Source organism: Thunnus albacares, chromosome 17 (assembly GCF_914725855.1).
Source record: "Thunnus albacares chromosome 17, fThuAlb1.1, whole genome shotgun sequence".
Classification (NCBI taxonomy): Eukaryota; Metazoa; Chordata; class Actinopteri; order Scombriformes; family Scombridae; genus Thunnus; species Thunnus albacares.
In genome coordinates, this window is record NC_058122.1 from 9,916,805 (window position 1) to 9,940,000 (window position 23,196).

Genomic DNA, 23,196 nt, shown 5'->3' on the forward strand with positions numbered 1-23,196 from the left:
TCTTACATGGAGTTAGATTAGTTAAATATTTATCCTCTGTAACTGCATGGTGTAACTGTTACATAGCTAACTGAACTGGCAACAGAAAACTGATATTAGCTTGCTAATATATGACATATTTAGATTGAGGAATAAAAAGGTAGTGTAAATATGAAATATGGTCGACACATCTGACATGACATTTGATAAAATTTTGGGCCTTTCTTTGCACCGTAGCTACTGATATTAAAATTCAATAAGAAGACAACACAGGAAGACATGAGTCAGTTGAGAAGCACATTTGACTGGAAATGAGGCAAATCTGTCTCTTTCAACATGATTTATTATTATTCTTACAATCGAAAACATCACAATACATATTTTCTTATTAGTAAACTATCTCACAAAACACATTCTTACTCTTCTTCTGCAGTATCTTTGCTGTTCTCTGCATGTAAAAACCGTAAATTATCTCCATGTTATTATAAAACTACTTCTTGTTTAGCATGTAAGCTCGGCTGAAATCAAAGCGGAAAGAGGCAGCCATCAAATTTTAAATTGTAGTAACAGCTCATCAGATTTCACGTTTTGTCTCAAGTAGCCTTGGCAAGGCTGCAGATTGCAAGAGACAAGGGGAGAAATGTAAAGAGAAGCGGTATGGCACAAATCAGGGATAATGAGACGAGAATGATAAAGGACGGATTATAGATAAGAGGAAGTGAGAGAGGTAAAAAAAAACAGTGGGTCGGATCTTTAATAAAGGAGAAGAAAAGGAGGAAAAATAAGAAGAAGTGGAGAGTGGAGAAGAGAAGCCAGGAAAATAGTGGAAAGGGTGAAGCATTAAAAAAAGCCTATAGAGAGGGGTAAAGGTCAAGAGGAAAGAGAATGACGAAAGAAAAAGACAATGAGGAAGCTGAATGAGAGAGGAAAGAAGGAGAGGGAAAGGTCAGAAGAAAAAAATGACAGATGGAAAGGCCCGATCAAAGAAAAGGTCGGAAAGAAAGTAGAGAAAGAAGGAGGACACTACTTAAGAGTTGTTCGATCTGTATGGGTTGCTAGGTGGAGAGCTAAACATGTAATGTTTGATGAAAATCTCATCATATTTCAGCCGTCACAGATATTTTTCTGCCTTATCTGCATGTTTTCTATTGCAACTCATATATATATATATATTTACCCTTAAACACACTGACTTTTCTGTGTATAAATACAACTATGGGAATGGAAGACTCTTACCCCTATAGACTTGAAAAATATTTATATATGTACAAATGAAGCAGAATATGGCCCTTGTATAATATTTACTACATAACTAACAATGACATGAGGGATACTTTTATCATAAATTAAGCAACATAAACCCAAGTAATGTCTACTAAAGTAATTATCACACACCAGTCCACCAAACAACACTTAATATAGGATAAATCCATATCATATGGCACAAGATATGAAAGAGAGAGATCATCACATGCATGCATAGTATAATTCCTTATAGTACTGATCAAGATTTTTAACACCAAACATAACCGTAATTGTGAAGTGTGAGTTACTGACTGATGATTATGCTCTAAAACACTGCAAATGGAGCTTCACATGGGAAACAAACATGTTTATATATGTGTGTTACTGTAAATGTGCAGCAGTTTTCATTTCATGTTAGCTCTCTGAAGTTGGTCGGATCTGTCTTTGCCACAAAAAAAGAGGTTTCTTCTAAGGTTTAAAGAAAGACTTATATTAAATTGTATCTGAAATACATGCACGTACAGTTACACACTCATTCATTCATCCAGTCACTCTCTCTCTCTCTCTCTCTCACACACATACACACATACACACACACACACAGGTAGACACAGTTGTTGAGTGCTATTAAATGCTTCAGGGTCTACGAATCCCAACAGCAGATGTTAAGAGTAGGCGTGATTAGCATTACGAGATATTTACACTCCTGACCTGAGCAATACACAGCTCTATGCATGAGAAAGGCCGTCACAAACATTATACTTTATATTTTACATTATACAACATATAAAACAAAAAGAATAGGATTATGGAGTCAGATACGGTTTAATATTCCCAAAGGTGAAAGAGTTAGGAAATGTTGTGTGTCTGTGTTTGCTTACATATATATAAATATATACAATACATGCATACGTGCTGTATATAGTATGCATGAGAGTACTGTTTGTGCTGATTAAAGAAGGGGGGAAAAAAAATTCTGAGTCTGTGTAATGGACCTACAGTATACATCTTGTGTGCCTCCAGGAGCAAACATTTCACAGTCATTGTCCGCCTTGTTACGCTTCACCTAATAATTCCAACCCTGTCATGGATTGGACTGTATGGCTGTGGGTGTGTGCTCGTGTGTGTGTCTGTACAGTACACACAGCTAGTTGGCATTATAACCAATGTAATGTGGTTTGAAGCTGGAAGGCAGATTTGCTGAATTTGAGCTGAATTTGAAATAATTGGCTTTATCCAATGAAGCCTTATGAAACACACACACACACGTTCGTACATATACTCTAGCATATGGACATTTGTCAATACATGAACATATGTTTATGCACACACACACACACATACACAGATGTGTTAGGGGAAGGAAGTGCAAATTAAATAATTGAGGAAAGCAGCATTGCTGTTGTTATTATTGCTCACTTGGGGGTTGTCAAAGCATGTCCTCATTCACTGTGTGTGCATCTGCATGTGTGCGCTGACTGCGCTCCACTGGTGACTGCCGCATTGCCAACCTAGTGACATCACATCATACCAGGCCCCCAGTGAGGCCTTGACAGAAGTAAGGATTAGAGCCAAAACAAAAAAATAAAAGGGAGAGACAACAGGCGGATGAGGGAGAGGAGAAAGGAACAGGCGAGAGCAGGGGGAGAAAAAGAAGCAAGAGAAGGACAAAAAGATTTGACAGGCTGTGAAGTTTGCTCATTAGGCATATTCCTCTGTGACGGCCCAGTGTGAGACGCTCAGTCTGAGTGTGTGTCAGCACTTACACGGTGCAAATCATGACAGTGCGCAGGCTTGTCGAAACAGGCAGCAATGGTCAAGACACACAAATTAAACCAGTGGTCTTCATGGTGCATGTTCAGACGGCTTCGAGTGGAGTTTCTACCACTTGAATGGTTGCAGAAGATACTACAGATGCAATTTGTTGGCAGTGGGACATTAGTAATTTGTACTCCCATGCAGTTTTACAAAGTGATGATAGTTATTAGACTAAAAAAATTTATAAAAGAGCTAACATCATGAAATGCTAATACAAACATATTTGAGATTTGGTCCGCTCATAATCTACGAACATTCAGTGTAGATTTCTTGTTTGTTTTGGTCCCATCTGTCCATGTCCACGATTCAAAATAATGGATAGGTGACAAGACTTAAAATTATGACTAGAGTGACTGTCTTTCTAAAAAATATTCAAGACAATGTTCCTTTCAATATCTCTCAGCAATGGAGGCCATTTTAATCATGCCAGGCTGGCAAGACTGCTGCTGTTGTATGTAACTTGCGGAACAACACCAGAAAACGTATCACAAAACTTCACTTAAGAATACTGAAAATGGTAAAATGTTTGTTGCAGATTAATGCAATAAACAGAGCAGCTATTCTATCTTTATAACAGTATATTCATAGCATAAAATTGGAATAAAGGTGCATTTATCCTTCATTTTGTCTTTCATTTTCTGTCTTCTGAATTTAATATTTTTCCCTCTATTTGTATAGACATTTTGAAATTTTTGAAATAATTCTTCAAAGTCTTTGGTATCCAGTGTATTGTGCAAGTTTAGTGTTGTGATACCTTTCTTATGCTGAAGTACTGGACAAAACCCCAGTGCGGCCTAAAATGAATGCAGACATGATCTGAACACACAGGAAATAATTGTAATTTTAACGCTAGTTTGCTTTCTGAAACCTCTTTTTCTACCAGTCTGTCAGTGGGATCTAATGCATGTTAATTTGCAGGAGCCACATATTCAGGGTTAGTGTAGGAGAAGCCGAGGAACTCGTCCTGGTCCAGGTTCATGATGACAAGCTTGTCTGTTGGCGTCAAATCCACCGGCATCTTAGTGAACTCCTTGTCAAAGTTACAGGTGTCCCGACGGTTCCTCTGCAGGTGGAGTTGAGAGATTGTGCAAGGAGAGGGTATGATGGGAGGGAGAGTTGAGGAGAAAGACAAAAATGATTGAAATGGAAATTGAGAATGGGATGGATTGGGAAGAAAGAGAAGAGAAAGCACTTCTGTTAGATACTTTATATTTAATAGCAACTTCATAAAAGCGCAAGTCATCTTAACTTGGACTGTCCCTTCTTGTTAGAGGTACATATTTTCAGTTTGTACCAAGTGGTGGCAGGAAACCTGAGCTAGCAGATCTCAGAAAAAGAATAAAGAATAAAGTCAGAACAATATATTAAAGGATGAGGAGGGAGCATAGGTAAATGAAATGCTGAGGAGTACAGGCAACAACAACTGTGACTTTTTGTAGGGGGTGGGGCATTTCTGTGTGTGTGTGTGTGTGTGTGTGTGTGTTTAGGTGTGTGTGACAGCAGTGTTTCTCTAGGGCAGGGCACTGTTAATGCACTGCTCGGCTCAGTTGGCGCATGGTTAGAGGAAAGAAAAGAGCGGTGTTAAAGATGGAGGAGTGTATGTTAGCATGTGGGGGAGGGGCACATTAAATGCGGTAAGAGAGAGTGGCTGCCACTTCATTCACACGCACGTACACACACACTGACACACTCATACGTTTGAGGATTTGATTCTTATCGGAACTACCCATGCTATATGCACTCATGGTACCGTAAGGCTCTGTGGATACGAGCAAACACCGAAGGGAAGATGGCATTCAAACGCACACACACACACACGGGCATATCAATGTATGCCATGTATGGCCTGTAGGATGTTCTCCAACAGAGAGTGGCAGGAAGCTTAGAGTGTGTGTGATAGTGTGTGTGCGCTGTCACGTGATTTTGGCCAACATGCCACCAAAGATACTGTCACTGGTAAGACATAACGTCAGAAAACGACAGATTGATAGATTGATATATAGATAGACAGATAATTAATATAAAATTAAGAGGTTAGGTTGGATAAAGAGAGCGGCAGAGAGGGAGAGAAGGAAATGGATAGAATAAGAGCTGGCCACATAAATATTCACATCACTAAGCAAGCAGCGGTCACAGAGAAAACCACACAAGGGGCAATCTCAGAAAATCCACAACCATAAATATTTTATGTAAAAAGACAGCGAGGGAAGCCAGAGATTTGCCAAATACATCCACAAAGTCAAGAGCCTGAGCGTCTAACACCATGTACATCTTAAAAACACAAACAGCTGAAGCCACAGTCCATCTCACAGCACGAGGAAGAGGGAGGAGAGAGGTGAAGAGAGACAGAAACAGGATTAAAGAAGAGCTAGCAAAGTAGATGTGTTGATTATAATCTTGGTCCAACACTTGTGAGGATAGAAAGTTTGTGTTCTGTGCATCACAACAATTCCTGTTTTCACTGTTTAGAGAGAGCGAGGGAGGGGGTGAGGGGTGGGGGGGCGAGGTCAGAAATAACAACGAGAGAGACAGAGAGGGACAGGAGAGTTTTGAAGATCACAGAAACCGCAAACCAACGTCTCCTACCTTCATCTGCCAACTCTCCCGTGGCCTGAAAGGAGCTCCCTCCATCCACAGGGACACACCTGCCACAGCTGGCCCAGATCCCCCTTCACGTTGCTGGGCATGATATCCACTAGAGTGCCTCATCTTAAGAGAGGTCTGCACTCCTGGCTGGTACAGTACGGCACTCACATGGATGTGATGTAAGTCATTCACCATATAACATATCAAATGTAGTTTTATAAATTTTAGATTTAGTTTTATTTAACCTGTTCAATCCACAGTCAGTGCAAAGTCAATTTTGGGGATGTCTATACAATGATGCATAAGCAAGACATCTTGAATATTTCCATTTGGTGGTGCAGCTATAGAAAACATGGAGTCTTGGGTCTGAATTTTTCACTCAGTGTAAACATAATATAGCTACAAAGAAGAGCTGGAACAAGCTGATACAAAATATATATATGATACACTCAGACAGCATGTAACAAGATGATTTTTTGCTCAACTGGAGGAGCCAAGGGTTTTTAATCTCCTATAAGAGACCAGGGGCCACATATGTAAACAATGTGTACGCACAAAAAACCACGCATACACCATCTCCCGCACATAAACTGGTATTTATAAACACAGAATGTGTGGTGAGAATGTGCGCACCTCATGCATTCTTCAGGCATACACTTGTTTTTCTAAAGCAATCTCAGGGTGATGTAACGATGTGGAGATGAAATATAAAGTGAGAGACAGAATCTTTTAGTAAAATCTTTAGGAAGTGCTGGTCTAAAGGTTAGAGAATCAAGCTTGTGACTGGAGGGTTGTCAGTTTAATCCCTAGACCAGCAGGATAATTCTGGATGGGGAAAGTGAAAAAACAGCACTTGTCCCTCCATCATTACCAACACTGAGGTGCCATTGAGCAAGGCCCTTAATCCCAACTGCTCCAGTGGAGATGCTCAGTAGCTGGCAGATCTGACTGTGGTTGTACTGGGTCACTTCCAGGTGTGAATGTGCAACCTGATATTGCGCCAAAGCTTGTAATACACACGCTTGTCCTCAGTGTCAGTGTCATCTTTTGGAGTGAAAATAAAACACAAGTATCTTTCATGTTTGCACCACGTTACAACACTGTGGTTAAGGTCTGGTTAGGTTTAGGCACAAAAACCACTTGGTTAGGGTTAGGGAAAGATAATGGTTTGGGTTAAAATGATCACTTTAAATGTGGTGTGGGTTAAAGTTACTTCCTTAAAGTTACCCAACCTTTGTCATCATGGCAACAGGAAACACCATGACAATCATAGTGGCGCATGTGTATTACATGCTTTGGCGTGATACTGGGCTGGAATGTGTGTAACTGTGTGAATGTGATCAGGGTGTTCTTGCAAAAGAGAGGCTTCCTCTCAGTGAAACTTCCCTGAATAAAAAAGGTAAAAAAATAAATACATTTTTGGTTGAGAACCAGTTGCACTGATTGTGAGATTGTTTTTTGTGTTTACAGAGATTTGTAAAATGCCAATCAAAGGCGCATTTATGAATGTAATATTGATTAATCATTTTAGTGTGATTAATTTGATCATTTTTTCAATTTACATAGGAGTCAACATTTTATTTTGCTGTTAATATTCTTTTTATTTTATCCTTAGTTGTGTCACACCTTGTGAAGTTAGTTTAAATACGAGAGCTACAAACTAGTCATTGATTACATTTCTGAGATATCACTGCTGACGATGGTTTACAGGTCCATGTTGTGAATTAATGACATAGATGGTTTAAAGAGCCACACAGCCGTGCGTAATGGTCGTGCATAATGACAGCTGTTCTGCTGTTGGAGAACTTCGCTGGTGCAACACACTTGGTGAATCGGGACTTTTTATTTCCTGTCTGTTTCATTGACAGGTACACAGACTGGTGGAGCATGCGGTGAACTGATATGAAAACAGCCACTTAAGGGTGTGTCTTCATCCATTTCTGGCTCATTGTGGGAGTGGAAATGAGGTTCATGGACATGTGCCCAGTTTCACAATGACTGAGATTTATAAAACACAACCATCCATGTGCACAGCTTTCTTTATAAATCTGACAAAAAAAAAGTGTATGCATATTTCTGGCATTGTGCCTACACACAGATTTAGTCATGAATCTACACAGAGTTTTATGCATCTGGCCTCAGGTCCTCTGAAAACAACAAAATTCAATTTTTTTTGGAAGAAAAAAGAAAAACAGAAAAAAAATCAACCATGACCTTTTAGCATTTCTAATGCTGCTTAAAGGCATACTAAGCAGGATTTGTTGGTCGCTGTTTGTAAACACAACATTCAACGTTGGCCCCTCCTCCCCTGGCTCAATGACACAAGGGTGAGAGAGAGAGAGAGCAGCGGTGGTTGAGCGAGCTAGAGAGAGAATGAAGAGGGGGAGAGGTGGTAGTGAAAACAAAGCAGTGAATCAGATAAATAAAACATCTGGTTGCTCTGATTGTTTCACTGCAGTTACGCTCTAAAGTACAAATAAACACGCCCACACCTAACCCCATTAACTACATTAGTTAGTGGGGCTACAGTTGTGCAATAGCCCCATATACCACATCCGCTGTGTGAAAGCTGTCTTGAATGATATCAGAGTTTTAGGGCAGCGTTAGCAGTTCTGTCCTGCTCTTTATTTTGATTTGGGGAAGTTAACACTGCAGCAGCCAATGTTAACTGCAATAACGTTCCAGCCACTCCTCATCCTAAAAGCCTTTACCCTTGTAACGTAAAAACTGAAAGACACTGTTTGAAAATACAAACAAGTATGTACGCTTCAGCAGCCAAACTGGGTTGTTAGAATGACACAAGTCAACATTTGCCTTCTCATACTAACTACACAACTATTCAAGAGCTGTTTCTTTTGCTGACTTTTGCCCGACATGCAGCTTAATCCTCAGTCTTTTAGCACAAAATCGTGTATGTAGCCATCAAGTGCACATTTGAGACCACTTCTCATTTGAAGTCAGGTTGAAACATGAAAAAATGAGCCAAAGACAGAGTTTTCATGGGCTAACGTTAGCTTAACAAGCTAGCTACAGCTAATAAAATCTGCTAGCAAAGGTTATTTCAGCTGGGCAAAATTGACTGTTTTAGTCTACTTCTGTCTGAAATCAAGGACTCATTATTTCAAATAAATTACTAAAAAATTTGTGTGGTAAATTTGCCATTTTTTTCACTGCAAATTTGATATGTAATTGAAAGCTTCACAGCCATAGTACCTGTAGGGGACAGGGCTTTAGCGAATAGTAAATTAAAATCACTTGTGTGGGTTCACCATGGGTGTGCAGGCCTTTTAAACATACATGAATCTGATGTGTGGCATCTGTCTGAGTATAGTAAAGTGTGCCAACATATGCATGTATTATCATATCTTGAAGGAATATCTTGTAAAATTTTACAAATATATGTCAGTACTCGCTGATGCTGATTGAAGCACTGTCAAACTAAATGTCATTCAATTTATAACAGAGCAAGGACTCTTCAGTTGAGACAGTTTATCTGACTGGAATACAGATGTTTATTCCTTTTTCTAATGTTTCCAAAACCTTGAAAATCATGTTCGCTGGTGAACATGCACATAAACTCTCTCTCTCTCTCACACACACACACACACACACACACACACACACACACACACACACACACACACACACACCACACACACACAGCTGCCAGCCATGTAGGCCAGCTCATAATGTGTTCCATCTCAGCACGCTTCAATTGCAGTTAATGCTGTGAGGCACAAAGACAGAGATATGGAGAGGGGAAAACAGAGAGAAAGAGATGCAGCAAAGGACAGGGCATGAGATAAATATCAGTGGCCCTTGGTATAGATGTACAGATAGAAAGCTCAGAGTATACAGTAGCATCAGGGCAAACACACAAAATTATTTTTCACGTCACTGTTTTCCAGAGGCAACGTCTTTAATAGAGAAACATGACTCTGAGTCTTTAATTTAGTCTTTGCCTCTTTAAACCTCCCTTCCCTCTCTTTCCTCTCATTCTTCTCTTCCCTTCTGCCTTCCTGCCTCACCCCATCTCTTTTCAGTAACGAGAGGATTAGCGGGAGACGAGCCGATGTCAGCTGAGGATGTGGGGAGAGTGGGAGGCACAGAGGAAAGGGGAGGTGAAGAGGAGAGGAGGGTGAATGAAAGGCGGTATCGAACGCTGACCTGTTTTGGGCTGATAAGCGCAGGCTGCTTTGTGCTGAAGCCACTGGCTTTAATTTGGGGGCCGCAATATTTGGAATTAATTATCACACACACTCCAGCACTGCTGCAGCTTACTGTGTACACTGGCTATTACATCCACTCCAATACAAACTTTATACAGCTTATGTGCTGGAACTTACTGTTACACAGGAGTCTGTATTGCTGTAATAATAAATTTGCATAAAATACAGCTGCACTACAATGTTTGTATACAGTTAACAAAGAGGGAATTGGGTCTTTAAAGCTGCAACAGAGCTACAAAGCAACAGGAAGCCATTCTTTTTAACGCTAAAATATAAAGATCAGCATGTAAGATGTAGAAGCTACAAGTTGAATTGGAAAGGAGTAATAACCTGGGGAAATGCACTGAATATAATTTTGTTCCTTAACCAAGATTGAGGTGAAGCTGATACTTCTGCTGTTCTCTGGGATTTGAATACAAATCTGTTGCATGGACGAGTGCGGCAGATATCCCTGGTGTCTCATTTTAGCTGATCAGCTGGCTAATTAGTTAACTTTTGCTGTGAGTGAACGCACATCAACTTAACAGAAACAATTATCTGCTGAATAAAATTAAAATGAGACAGAAACAAACATTCAACAGTTTCACATTATGGTAGAATTCCACATCCTTTTTCCATAAAGACTAGAATCAGGGCAAACAGCTAGTTTGTCTTTGTTTCTCCAGGAAGTCACTGCACCCGGCCCCGTAACTCCCAATAAACAATAAATTGACATTGTTACATTTCTGTTTGTGTAAAAAGAAATAAAACAAACGAGATATAACGTTTTAATTGCTGTACTTCAGAGATGCTGCTAGGCAGATGTTGTTACCTTCTGACAGAGCCAGGCTACTTGTTTCCCCGTTTCTAGCCTTTATGCTAAGCTAAGCGAACCGTCTCCTGGCTGTAGCTTCATATTTAATGGACAGATATGAGAGCGGTAATGATCTTCTCATTGAATTCTCTTGGGTTTTTGGGGTAAAAAAGTGTGTGAGTCTTGATCAGAAACCTGAAAAATGTTAATGTTGAGGTGATATTGTAGAGGCAGATATAAAAAATGAAGTGCTTGATTCTGTTGTAAACATGTATCAAGAACGGCTAAAATTACGAAGGACTGCTGACTAATCCAGAGTTATTTAGTGCCTCCACATAAATGTGGTGCTTGTTGCATATTACAACATATTATAGTGTATGCCATATTATGAAATACAGGGCTGATATTCTGGTCTAAAGTAATTTAGATATACAGTATATTGTACTGACGATCAGTCCTTCAAGTGTTTCTTGCAGGCTGTTTCTTAAATGGCTCCTTTGACTATTCTTGTTCCAACAAATGCTAAAATATTTTTAAAACCATCTGAGCCAGATGTCCTAAGACATCAGGCACACTCATACGGTCATATGCCTTGAGATTCCAACCAAATGTAAGTAACTGAAAGGTCACTTCAACACGTTTGACTAATTTTATTAAATTTAAACCCCACTGGCATAGTTTTTTTTTCTTTGCAGCTGTGGATTTTGAACCTCACTGGCTTTCACTAGTCATATGATCACACACAGAGGCATTCCCAGTGGATAATTGGTGCGTTGTAGATTTTGCTTCTCATCACATTGTGCCACAGCTCAGACACGGTTCAGAACCACTGCAGCTAGTTTCTGTCCATGCTTGTAAGCATTATATTGTACTAGGGCTAGTAAATGGTGCAAGATACAGTAGCCCTTATTAAAAGTAAATGTGCAGCTAGTCAGAGCAGCAGCAGCAGCGGCTCGACTTCAGTGGATTGCGAGCAGCTTTAGAGGCGGCGTGAAGCGGCTGAGTGGCTCAGCAGGGCTGTGTGTATGTAGGCCGTGTTCTGCATGTTATTTCCTTGAAGTCATCAGACCTACGCTCCCCCATCAAGGAAAGGCTCTTATGATAAGTGGCAGCCATGAAATATGCACAGCCTGTCGTAGCCGCCTGCCTCGCTTCACAGAGCCTCGCTTTGCTTCCTCGTCCCCTCCCTCCTCACCAGAGTCCCTTCTTACTACCTCTTTCTCTCTCCTCCTTGCCTTCCTTCATTGTTGAATTGCTTCCCTCTTCCTCTCTTTCATCTGTTTTCCTTTCTCTCTCCAATTTGCTCAGAAACCTCCCCGTCTGTCACCCTCCATCACTCTAATCTCTCTTTCCCCTCACCTCTTTCTCTTCACTGTCCTCTATCCCTTCCGTATTCTCTGCTACTACTCATTGGACAGCAGCAGTGTGTGTGTGTGTGTGTGTGTGTGTGAATAGATTAAGAGAGAGTAAAAGAGGGGCTAAAATAAATAAAGATATAGAGGCATAAACACCACAGCCACTACATATTGTACATTTCCTGAAGAGCATCAAATTATACACACTGAACATCACTGAAAACATAACAAACAACCCCTAAAACATCTTTTAAATCCTTTATTGTAGGTATGCCTGTTTTTCCTGGAAAACAAAAAAAATTTGGCACATGGAAAGCATTGTGAAAAGCATTTTTTCCTTTTTTTTTCTTTTTATATATTTCATTATTTTCACACATACAGTAGCGCACACAACAGTAGCCTGGATCACGCCTTTGAAGCACTACTGACACAGAAACATGAATCACCCCAATATGTTAAATGTATATAAATCCTAAATAAAAAGGTAAAACAAAAGCATTTTTTTCATGCAGAATTCATTTTGCTTCTCCTTCAGCAGGAAGGAATCATCGAAACAAAAACAGAAATCCTGGAGTAAGACCTCTCCTCTATGCCCTTTACAATACTGACCACATGGTGTCTCAACATTTGACACAGTTATATATTTATGTGTATGTATAAGGTATATATAGGTATTTATCGTTGTTATAATACAAGAGACACTGACTGTAATAAATACCGACAATGGAGGTACGACACAGATAATGGACACAGATTTCAACTTTATCGTCAAGTCATAAAAACACAACAGTTGCGTTTACTTTTACACTCATTGCCGTGACAAAAAAGTGAAAGCACTAAAGCTGCTCTTCTGTGCTGAACTCATTAGCAATTCAAATTTCAAGACAAGAGATCACAAACAGGTCCAACCTTACCAAGATGTTAAGTATGACTTTCTTTTGTCTTTCTCTAATCAATCAAAACTTCAAATGACTTCACCTGAGCCAAAAAAAGAAAAGGAAATTCTTTGAATTGTTTCCATGTTTTTAACTCTAATTACAAATTACATTTTTTTTGTAAATCATCTGTATGTACTGCCTACTGTATGACTGCCTTCTGCAATAAAGCTACAACAGATATTTTAGGAATCTGACAAAATTCAAAAATTTTCAAAATTTGTCTTTTGAAATAATTATTGTATTCTGGTTTGATATTACTGTGAATACATTGATCCAATATTAACTTCCAGTCATTTTCTTAGATAACATCCTGTCAACAGTCATGCTAAGTTATGTTTGTTCAAGTGTATTAACTGTATGATAGCATACCAGAAAAACAAGCTAAAGTGACTTCTTCAGCTGCAGATTGAGACAACTTCATACCACTAGTACTGGTGGTAATCACCATTAAACCTGATGTCCCTCAATGATGAAGAGGAGTGTGATATGAGGAAGTACTTCGGTCACTTCCAGACAACATTAGCTGCACTCCCGTGTATACACAGCCATCTTTATGACTGGGATGCATACACCTACCAACAAGCTTCATAACTTTATAGCTTTTGTATGTAAATCAATAACAGTGCTAACCTGAGCCCGATTCTGCTTTCCTGTCAACAAGATTATTGCTAGCTAGGGGAAAACAAAAGACAAAACACACACACATTGTCCTGCTTCAGAAGGCCTGGCTTTGACCTGTGTCCATGTTTACTCCTGCTATAGTTGGGACAGAATTTTTTATGCGCGCAGAACCACCAATCACAGTGAGTTGAGCCTCAAATCCTCTCCTTACCTTGCAAGGCAGCTGAGATCACAAGATCATGTGAGAATCCATCTTGTCAGGCTTCAAGTTATGCTCTTGTGTCTGAACCACAGGTGGTTCGGACCAATCAGTGTTGCGAATCCAGTTGCCTCACAAGGTAAGACGGTGATAGACAGTGATAGACAAATGGTTCATCCAATCACCTGCCATGTATTTTTTAAAAGTGCCTGCCCTTTTCCAAACAGTTTCCATGGACGACTTCTCAGGTGGTTCTGTGTAACAAACCATCTGGCGCATCAGGTTAATCCTTTCCCAAATAACCAAAAAAACTAGATTAAAAAAAGGTTCTTGGGCCTAGGAACTTTTTGATATGCTCAGGTACTTAATCTGCATTTTGAAAGCAGGAACCTGGGTTGAATTTTAGTTCCTGGGCCATAGATCCTAACCTGCTACACAGATGGTGCTTTTCCAGGAACTATCTTTTACTGTAACTTCATATTATTTGATAAATATTTCAATTTCAACAATCATGCATCTGTACAGGAAAACATCTTTTTCTGCTCTACTTGTATTTCTACTTATTTTCCTCTGTTTTCTCTTCTGCTACCTGTGGAGCCACTAGTTGGAAGTAAAGTGGATCATACTAGTACTGCTTGATATGAAGGGTTGTGCACACATTCACCATACAAAAAAACGTAAACACAAGGCCAGGCAAGGCGCTGGGAAGGCAGGCATGGACACAAAAATGCAAATGTGCCTTTTCATACGCAGTACTCATTCCCACACATATAAAACACATATGTGCATACACACACTGTAAACAAACGCCCAGGTATTGGAGTCATGCTTTTGTAAAACACAAAGAAACTGACTGCTAGTCTCTTTCATTGCTTAAATACTAGATAACAGGAAATCAGAGTATAAGAAGTAGTATTTTCTATCTATTAAACTTACTCAAAGCTTTGATAAAGACTACATTTCCCAACAGCATTTTACCATCATGATCTCACTGCTGGACATCAAATACACACAAAAAAACTCTATATTTGTGGTATTTGGTGGCCAAAAATCAGATCTTACAATGTTTGTCTCTGAGTAGAATAATACTCCACATTTTGAAAACCGCAAAATGGCGGCAAAGGGGCTGAAGAGATAAGACGTTAAAATGCAGCTGGGAGAGAAAGTCCAGGGCTATTATTGATATAGAAACTCATGCACAAGTAGGTCAAGCATTCCAGTTTTAGCTAAGATAAGAATAAACATACAGACACTAATATTATTATACGTTGATTAAAAAGCACACCAGAATTACAAGCCTAACTCAGAACGCGCTGGAAGAGCCGAGGAATGAGTGAAAGAAAAGTTGAATCACAATTTCCATCCCCAGAAGAGTCATAACATGGAATGCTGCAGCTATGTTACATGTGGAATTAATATTATAATGCAGGTGTGTATTGGGTGTGCTGGGGAAATCATGCTCTGTCAATATTTCTGTAATTAGGTTGTAAATGTGTTGTACTTTAATGTGTCTGTTAGTGAGTGAGTTTAAATTTGACATTTTCTGAACCTTTAAAGGTCATCATTAATTTCTAACCCGGATTTTGATGATAAATTTAACACGCTTTGTTCACACTGTGAGCAACACAAGTTGAAAATCACCCCAAAATGCTAAATGAGACCGATTTAACAAGCTTGTGTCGAATCAGATTTCCACGTTCCGTTGTTTCCCTACAAATGTTTTTTACTGTAGTTTCATGTGCAATATTATACTACATTTGGCTTATAATTGTAAGCTTCTCAAAAACAATGCTTGGTGAAATGACTGTCATACTGTATGGCATATTTTCTAATAGTAATGTTTTGATAACTTAAAGGTATGGGAAATAAATTATTTGTTTAAATGTACTCATCCATGTTGCAACAGTGTGAACAATAAACATGTCTGTTTAAATCTTACTCTGTATGTCTGTGTATCAGTTTAACTCGTGGCTTCAAGAGGACTATAATAATTTCCAGGATATTTAGAGCTGATATGTTTTTCTGTATGTGTACTGTATATTTCAGGGTACACATGGTTGATAATGGGGGAAATGATTATGTATATGTTCGTGTGTGTGTGTGTGTGTGTATGTATGAGTGTGTGTCCATGTGTCCGTGCATGAGCTGAAATCAAGCCTGCTCGGCGGCAGTGGTGGTAGCAGCAGTTCCTGGGAACTCTGGGTTGATAAAGGAGAATCCCTGGAACTCGTCCTGGTCCAGGTTCTGAATCACTTCCTCATCAGGAGGGGTCAGCACCGGTGGGTGGCGTGTGAAAAAACGGTCAAAGTTCTCCGCATCCCGGCCACACTGTTGAGTAGGGCAGGGAGGGATGGAGTACAGGGGGGAGGGTGGATCGGGGAAGGGGGAAGAGTGGGGATGGACAGGAATGGATGGATTGGGGGGGGTGGGGCAGGGTGGGGCGGAGAAGGAGAGGAAAACAAAAGAAGGGGAATGGTGGATTGAACCAGGGTGTGAGATGACATCACTTGAACATGGTTTCAAATATCAGAACAAGTGCTGGTACTTGAGGTGTGCTTGATTCAACTCTCCATGTGTGTCGGCTAATTCCTTAATACCTTCAGAGCGATATGAGAATATCACTCGCAGGAGATGATAAACTAAGCACGCCTCAGGTATACACTTTCCTTTTTCAAATATTTGAAACATATTCAACTCCAATTTTAAACATAACAAGGACATTGAAGTTTCAAACAACCTGCAGGAGTGCACTACATTGTACTGGTAACAATGCCAAAGTTTAATTTTATCTAAAACGCGTCCCACCATGGCTGTGAGTGAATAGCCAAAACAATTTTTACTTTTTACTAGATTTTTTTGGTTGTAATACTTGAATTTAATTAGAATTTATAAACAGTCATACAAAAAAGGGCTCAAAGCTGTGAGGTGATTACGTTGTAATTGTGGGTTAATTATATGCTGCAGCTGTGGAGACCTGCTGAGATATGATCAACCAAATCAGCTGCAGAGAACAACTCAAAAGCTCTTAAGATATTTGCTCAGAAGCTGCAAAAATATATAATTCACTTTCAAGATATTTTGTATATGACGATATTTTATTATGTTTAAATATCATCAACTTGAAATTAGATCTATGTTGACAGCTACTTTTGCTGGCGAGTGTACATTTAGCAACAGAAGATGATTAACTATCACTATCCAATCAAACTCTTTGCTATCTTCAGCACGTGTGTGCTGTGCAGTTCACATTAGGCAGAATTTGTTTTCTCTAGAAGCAATTTGGAAAAGAAGAACAAGTCATTGTTCATTTCTACTTCATTTCTTCGTTCTGACCACTGGAAACCCAAATAGAGTTTATATACTCCTGTAATGTGCGTCCATCTAAGTACATAACACAAGTTATTAACTTGAAAACTATATTTTCCCGACAGTATGCCTCGTGGGGACTTTGAGCGAAGCTATTCCTTTTTTTTTTTTTTTTTTGCATCTCCATCACTGTGCTGAGCTTTAATTAACACAACAAGGATTCAGTGTCCTCTGACAACATCACCCAGAGGAAAACTACAAACTCATTAAATCTCTGTAACTCCTATACCAAATGAAATTAAGCCAGACTGTTTATAGTTTGGGGAAATATGTGAAATGAGAAATACACCAGGGTCAAGTAGTATTTGCAGCTAATTACTTGCATTTGTTTTAACCTGTTTTGGGAACCAGATATGAAGACTTCGTCATATAGGGAAAGGAAATGATTTCTACAAAGTTAAGAAGTATTTGAAAATCTATTCAGTGCACAACACCAGAGTCAAAAGTGTGCCAGCTGATGTGATAAGCATCTGAAATCAATGGTCAACAACCTGTACCAAACCCAATACTTTATACCAGGGATGTAACTAGGTTTGGCTTTGGTGAAATGCCTCTTTAGAGGGAAAAAAATGCTGTTGTTCCATTTGTTCTGCGTCAAACTAGTGACAGTTTAAACTATGAGGGGCGGTATAAACTATACTATAAATGTTTCTCTAATATTTTAACATGTTGGTTTTGATTTAGTTGATATAAATATTGTTATACTGTGAGGTTTTTGTTAAAAGTAGTGCACTCCAGGACAGGTTTCATTTGAGACTGAGCCCCAGAACATGCAAATAAAACCGAAACAAACATGAGAAAACTGCGAACACGGAGAGTTGGACAAATAAAAATGTGTGCATGTAAGGACAGATGGGTTGATGCATGGCAGCACTGAAAAATGAACAGATGGATGCATTGGCGGAAAGATGTATGGAAGGATGGAGTCTTACAGAGCAGAATGGATAAATAGATTGACAATAGACTGCTGGATGGGCAGACAGATGAAGACAGTTGCACAATAATAACTTTAAATGAAAGTCCAAGGTGATGGCATGACTATTCTTATCTGGCGAATGAATCAATAAACCAACCGCTCAGTCGGTCAGTCTTACATTCAAAAGCTCATCTGCTCCAACCAACAATAGTAAACAGACTCTTCAAAGGAATTCAGTCACCAGCAGAGACAGTTTTTGAAATAACAATCAAACGATAATCACAAATGGGCAGGAAACTAACTTCTGCCACTTCAACCAGAAATATGGATCCATCGTCATATACCATTCTGAGGAAAAATGATTCGAGGTGGTTTTTAGTCATAAATAAATTGACCTTCTGAGGCACAAACAAACATCTTTTGCACAAATAAGTCTGATAGCACCAAAAAAGATCAAAGAACCACCCTCAGATGCTAAACTGAACCCTAAACTTTTACGCAGGGTAAACACATGGGTTCTTCAAAAAAAAAAAAACTGAACCTTTATTTGTTCTCCTCAGTGGGAAGAAAGACAGAAAGAGAGAGATAGCAAGTGACAGCGCAGAGAGGTAGAAGACAAAAGCTGTTAGAAAGACGAGATCAAACAGAAAGAAGAGACGGATGCCGACGAGAGGAGAGAGGAGATCAGACAACATATGTTAGTAGTCACATCAGACGCCTGCAGAAACACACCTCAGTGTTAAAACAGCCAGGTCCCAATGGTGACCTCTAACACACACACACACACACACACATCTGCACATGAAAAAATATACATCATGTATAAAGACGCGGTCAAATTTATTCACACATGTATGTGCGCGCACACATTCAGAAGCACACATACACGTTGAAGCATTCCTGATCCAGCTTAAAACACACACACACTCACACACACACACACACACACACACACACACACACACACACACACACACACACACACACACACAAAACCCCAGCGGGCCAAGACAGCTGCATAAAAAGCTCAACTCAGAAAAACTCTTTAGCAGCAGTGTGGCCTAAGGCTGTGTGAGTATGTGTACATATAATGGTGTGTGTGTGTGTGTGTCTGTGAGTCTTAGTATGAGATGACATCATTCTGACTCTAGTTATGATCAAACTAATTTTGTCGTACTAAAAGAAAAAAAAAAAGATAAACACAAACACGCAGTTGTTTTAGGTCACTTTTGCTGACGCTGCATGGACGTACACTCGTTCCCTGGAGGTTTAAACTCAGTCTAACCTCACTGAAGGCAGACACACACTTGAACTTATGTAAATTCAAGAGTGTTTGTCACCATCATAACCAAAGTCATTGCCATATTCAGCTTCTTCCTCATCCGTCACCATCTTCACTATCACAACTGTCATCAACATTGTTGTAACCACCACCCCTGCCATCATCGCCACACAATCATCATAATCATCATCATTTCCTGACTTACCTGCGTGCATTGTCCCATACAGAGGAGAGGAAAGAGACAGAAACATCACATCGGAAGTGAAAAGATGTGATAGCAATAACAGAGACAGAAGAGAGATAGGTGTCAAAAGGAAAATAGAGGAAGTTAGAACGAACGGAAGGGAAAAGACGTACTGCTTGTTATTCTGAGCAGAGCCCTTACCAAGAATTTAACCACTGACAGGAATTAAACTCCTGGTCTCTGCTGTGGTGGGCTGTGAATCGAACTCTCCTTTTAATGGGGTCAAGTTAGGGTCAGCAGGGTCAGACTTACAGCTCTGGGTTTGAACGGCGGCTGCACCTCCTTGTTCTCCAGCTTCTCCCAGTCCATGTAGCGGAAGAAGCTGTGCTCCCTGATGTCTCTTTCGCCCTCTGGACCACAGCCCAGTCGTTTCGCTGGATGCTTCGTCATCAGCTGGACAAGACGGAGAGAAGAGAGAGAATCATTGACCTGATGATGGCGCTAGATGAAAAGCTAAGGGATCCTCAGAGTTATTCAGAGTGGGACCATGAATGTCTGTACCAAATTTTATGGCAATCCATCCAACAGTTGTTAAGATATTTCAGTCAGAACCAAAGTGGTGGACAGACAAACTGACCTTCATTGCCATCCCTACAGCCATGCCCCTACTGTATTATTATCTCCTTCATATCACCTTTGCTGAAGGACACATGTGAGCGTCCTTTCAGGAAGTATTTTCACAAGTTATAACCCCTGACCACATATAAGCTCCGATCCACTAAATTTTAACAAGAAATCAGCAACGATAACAGACACGGTTGGTTTATTTATTTGCTTGCGAAAATATCATAGAATAATGATGATTAGCTCACAGATAGGAGGCAAATGCTTTTAATTATTACATTTTAATGATGTGTGGTGTCTTGTAACATTTACATAAGCTAAGCTGTAGGCATAATCCTCAACTACATGACAGGTTTGTATCTGATCTACACTCGACAGTGTTCTGCTGCTGCTGCGATGCCCCAAATTTCCCCTCTGGAATCATTAAAGTTTCATCTCATATATTCCTCACTCTTTCCCTCAGTGTTTCTGCCCTTGATTCCTACTTTCATTCATCTCTGTTTGTAAATAAACATTACTATTATTACTATATCTTCACCTTCATTTTTTCTTTTAACCATCCGTCTATTCTACTCTCTGTCATCTTAAATGCCTCCCCCTGAGGACCTCATATAAGCCACCAAGTCACTGCCTGCAGACAAATGAATAACTGTTGTTTTTTTTCCCCTCTTTTACCGCAGCAGTATTTCCACAGGCATAATTAAGGACCGTTTACGATGTCTGTCCACACAAAACCTTAAGAACGGCATCAAGGCTACTGACGTCAGTGTGTGTGTGTGTGTGTAGGTGGGGTGTGCCTCCCTCAGGAGCAGCAGTCATAACTCATTACATTAGAACTAAAATAACATTTTCCACGGGTCAGTCAACTTTACACTGCACATACACATAAACACACACAAACACACACACACACCTAAATGAACAGGAATGCCAAAAAATGTAAAATGTAATTGTTAGTTTGGAATATTTTTCTCAGAAGCAATGATAATCTGTTTCTCTCCTGTTCTTTCTTCTTTTTTCCCCCTGGACAGCTGAGGAGAGTCAGTGTTCTTCACTGACTGACATATATTGCGGAATAGTGCATGCACAACAGTTTCAAGGAAACCCAATGAGGCACACTTAAAACCACACCTGTGTTGCTACAGTACATTTGGCATCTTTTAAGCAACTTTATTTCACAAGAGTCTGGCAACAAATCTAATGACTTTTTGGACAGACAGTGCCTTTCCTTTAAAAGCATTCTCTGTGAATCTGCAGTGGTTCTCTGTGTTCATTGAGGGGGTAAAGGGCAGCACATTCATTCGACCACAAAGCAGCCAGGCTGAAGCAGGTCACTGATTACAGGGTATTCATGGCACATGTGAAAACGGTATGGATTACTTGTTCATTTTCAAAAACAGCAAACAGGTGCCATGGCGTAAAATTTGAGTTGTGCCTATTTAGCAATTTTGTGGCTCCAAAGGGACCTGCTAGCACCAAGGTGGTTGGAGTGGTGGAGCTGAGTTTTTTTTATTTATGTAGATCAGATGGTGTAGCTGCTCTACACCATTTGGTTCACATTTCCACCTGCACAGACAATCTCTCATGCAAAGTGCAATTTTCATGGCTTTAATGTCAAACTTCCTTCCTTTTACTTTGATTAAATACTTGAAGCCGTTGTAGAATAGCAGGAATAATTTGCTCATGACAGTATAGCGTTTCATCTGTAGTCTATGATTTGAGGGATGTGCTTTGTGTAATCACACAGACTCAAACAGCGTGTGTAAATGGAACGAGAATCTGATAATAAGTACACAACCTGTTGTGTTTAGACTGGTAAGATGCTGCACACATATCACACGTGTACACAGTTAAATCATTTGGAGCACAGCAGGAGGCTGCAGCATCAGGACCTGACCTGTCAAAGATGTTGAGACATTTTTTCTTTAATCATCCTTTCTTATGGATAATCAAAACACTTTATTTTCATCGGCGTGCACTTGTGCCCTGACTTCATACTGATGATCACACTTGTGGCGCCCTGTTTCATGAAAACTGAGCCATAGCAATGCTGAATGACATAAGGAGCAGCAGTGGAAATAGTCCGCGTGAGTGTGCTTGTGTATGTGCGTGTGCGTTTTTTATGTGTAAGGACATATTTGCACAATTAGCCTTGGCTGTAGAGTCATGTGAAGTTGAAGACATCATGTACCTAACACTACAGCTCTATAGAATATAGTAGCAGTGTGTGTGTGTGTGTGCGCGCGCGCATTTGTGAGTCGCCCATTGCTTGCTATGAAATATGGATGCTGGTTAGGGTGGAAGCAGGGAAGTGGAAATGTCTCTGATCACTCCCTTTCACACACACACACACACACACACACACACACACACATACACACACACACACACACACTCGAGCCTGCATACTCAATACATGAACCCAGTACTGTACAGTATGTAGGTTAGAAATAACTTTTTAATTCTAGTTTAACTAAAATCTAAATAAATATCCACCATAAACACTAAGGCTTAATGATCAAATGATGATCTGACATTATGTTTGCAGCAGCTTGGACACTAGAAAATGTTTCAGTGGCCTAAAACATCAGTAGAAAGAATCTCTACATGTTTCGTCCTTCAGAATCAAACTGTAAAGGATTTTTCCTTTACTTTGTCATAATACTATACAGCACTAAAGAACTGAAGGTATTATCATTTTATACCCATATTATACCTGAAAATACACTAACTAATAACAATGACAATGGGTTAGGGGTTGCTAGTGTTATAGTACTTTTAAAGTATTGTGCAGACATACATTTTTCGCACAAAATTAGAAAAAAACCCATCATTTTTCAAAAGACAACAGGCTTTCTGAGCTGAAATTTGACACATCACCATCATGTTCATTGTCTTCATTGCAGAGTCCTGAAAAATGAACTTTACATATTGATTTTTTTTTTTTTTTGCTTTTTCAAAATGGAAATATCTTGTAGTGCTTGAAAAGGAGGACTTCATGTAGTTTTCACATGCACACACACATACATACACACACACACACACACTTGCATTGAGTTAA

The 23,196-nt window shown here is 39.7% G+C and overlaps 1 protein-coding gene across 2 annotated transcripts in view; it reads right to left on the minus strand.

The window, feature by feature from the left end:
* Positions 1–275: 275 nt before the first annotated feature.
* The window catches only part of prkcbb (protein kinase C, beta b), a 101,113-nt gene continuing 78,192 nt past the window's right edge, over positions 276–23,196 (minus strand). Inside the window, exons 16-17 of one of the 2 annotated variants that reach the window (XM_044331266.1) lie at positions 19,824–19,964; positions 276–4,105 (exon numbers count right to left, since the gene is read on the minus strand). In XM_044331266.1, coding sequence (XP_044187201.1) covers positions 3,950–4,105; positions 19,824–19,964 — 297 coding nt within the window. In that variant the 3' untranslated portion in view covers positions 276–3,949. Of the gene's footprint in view, positions 4,106–12,249; positions 16,092–19,823; positions 19,965–23,196 lie in introns of those variants that run through there. The other variant, XM_044331265.1, reaches the window with a different exon arrangement.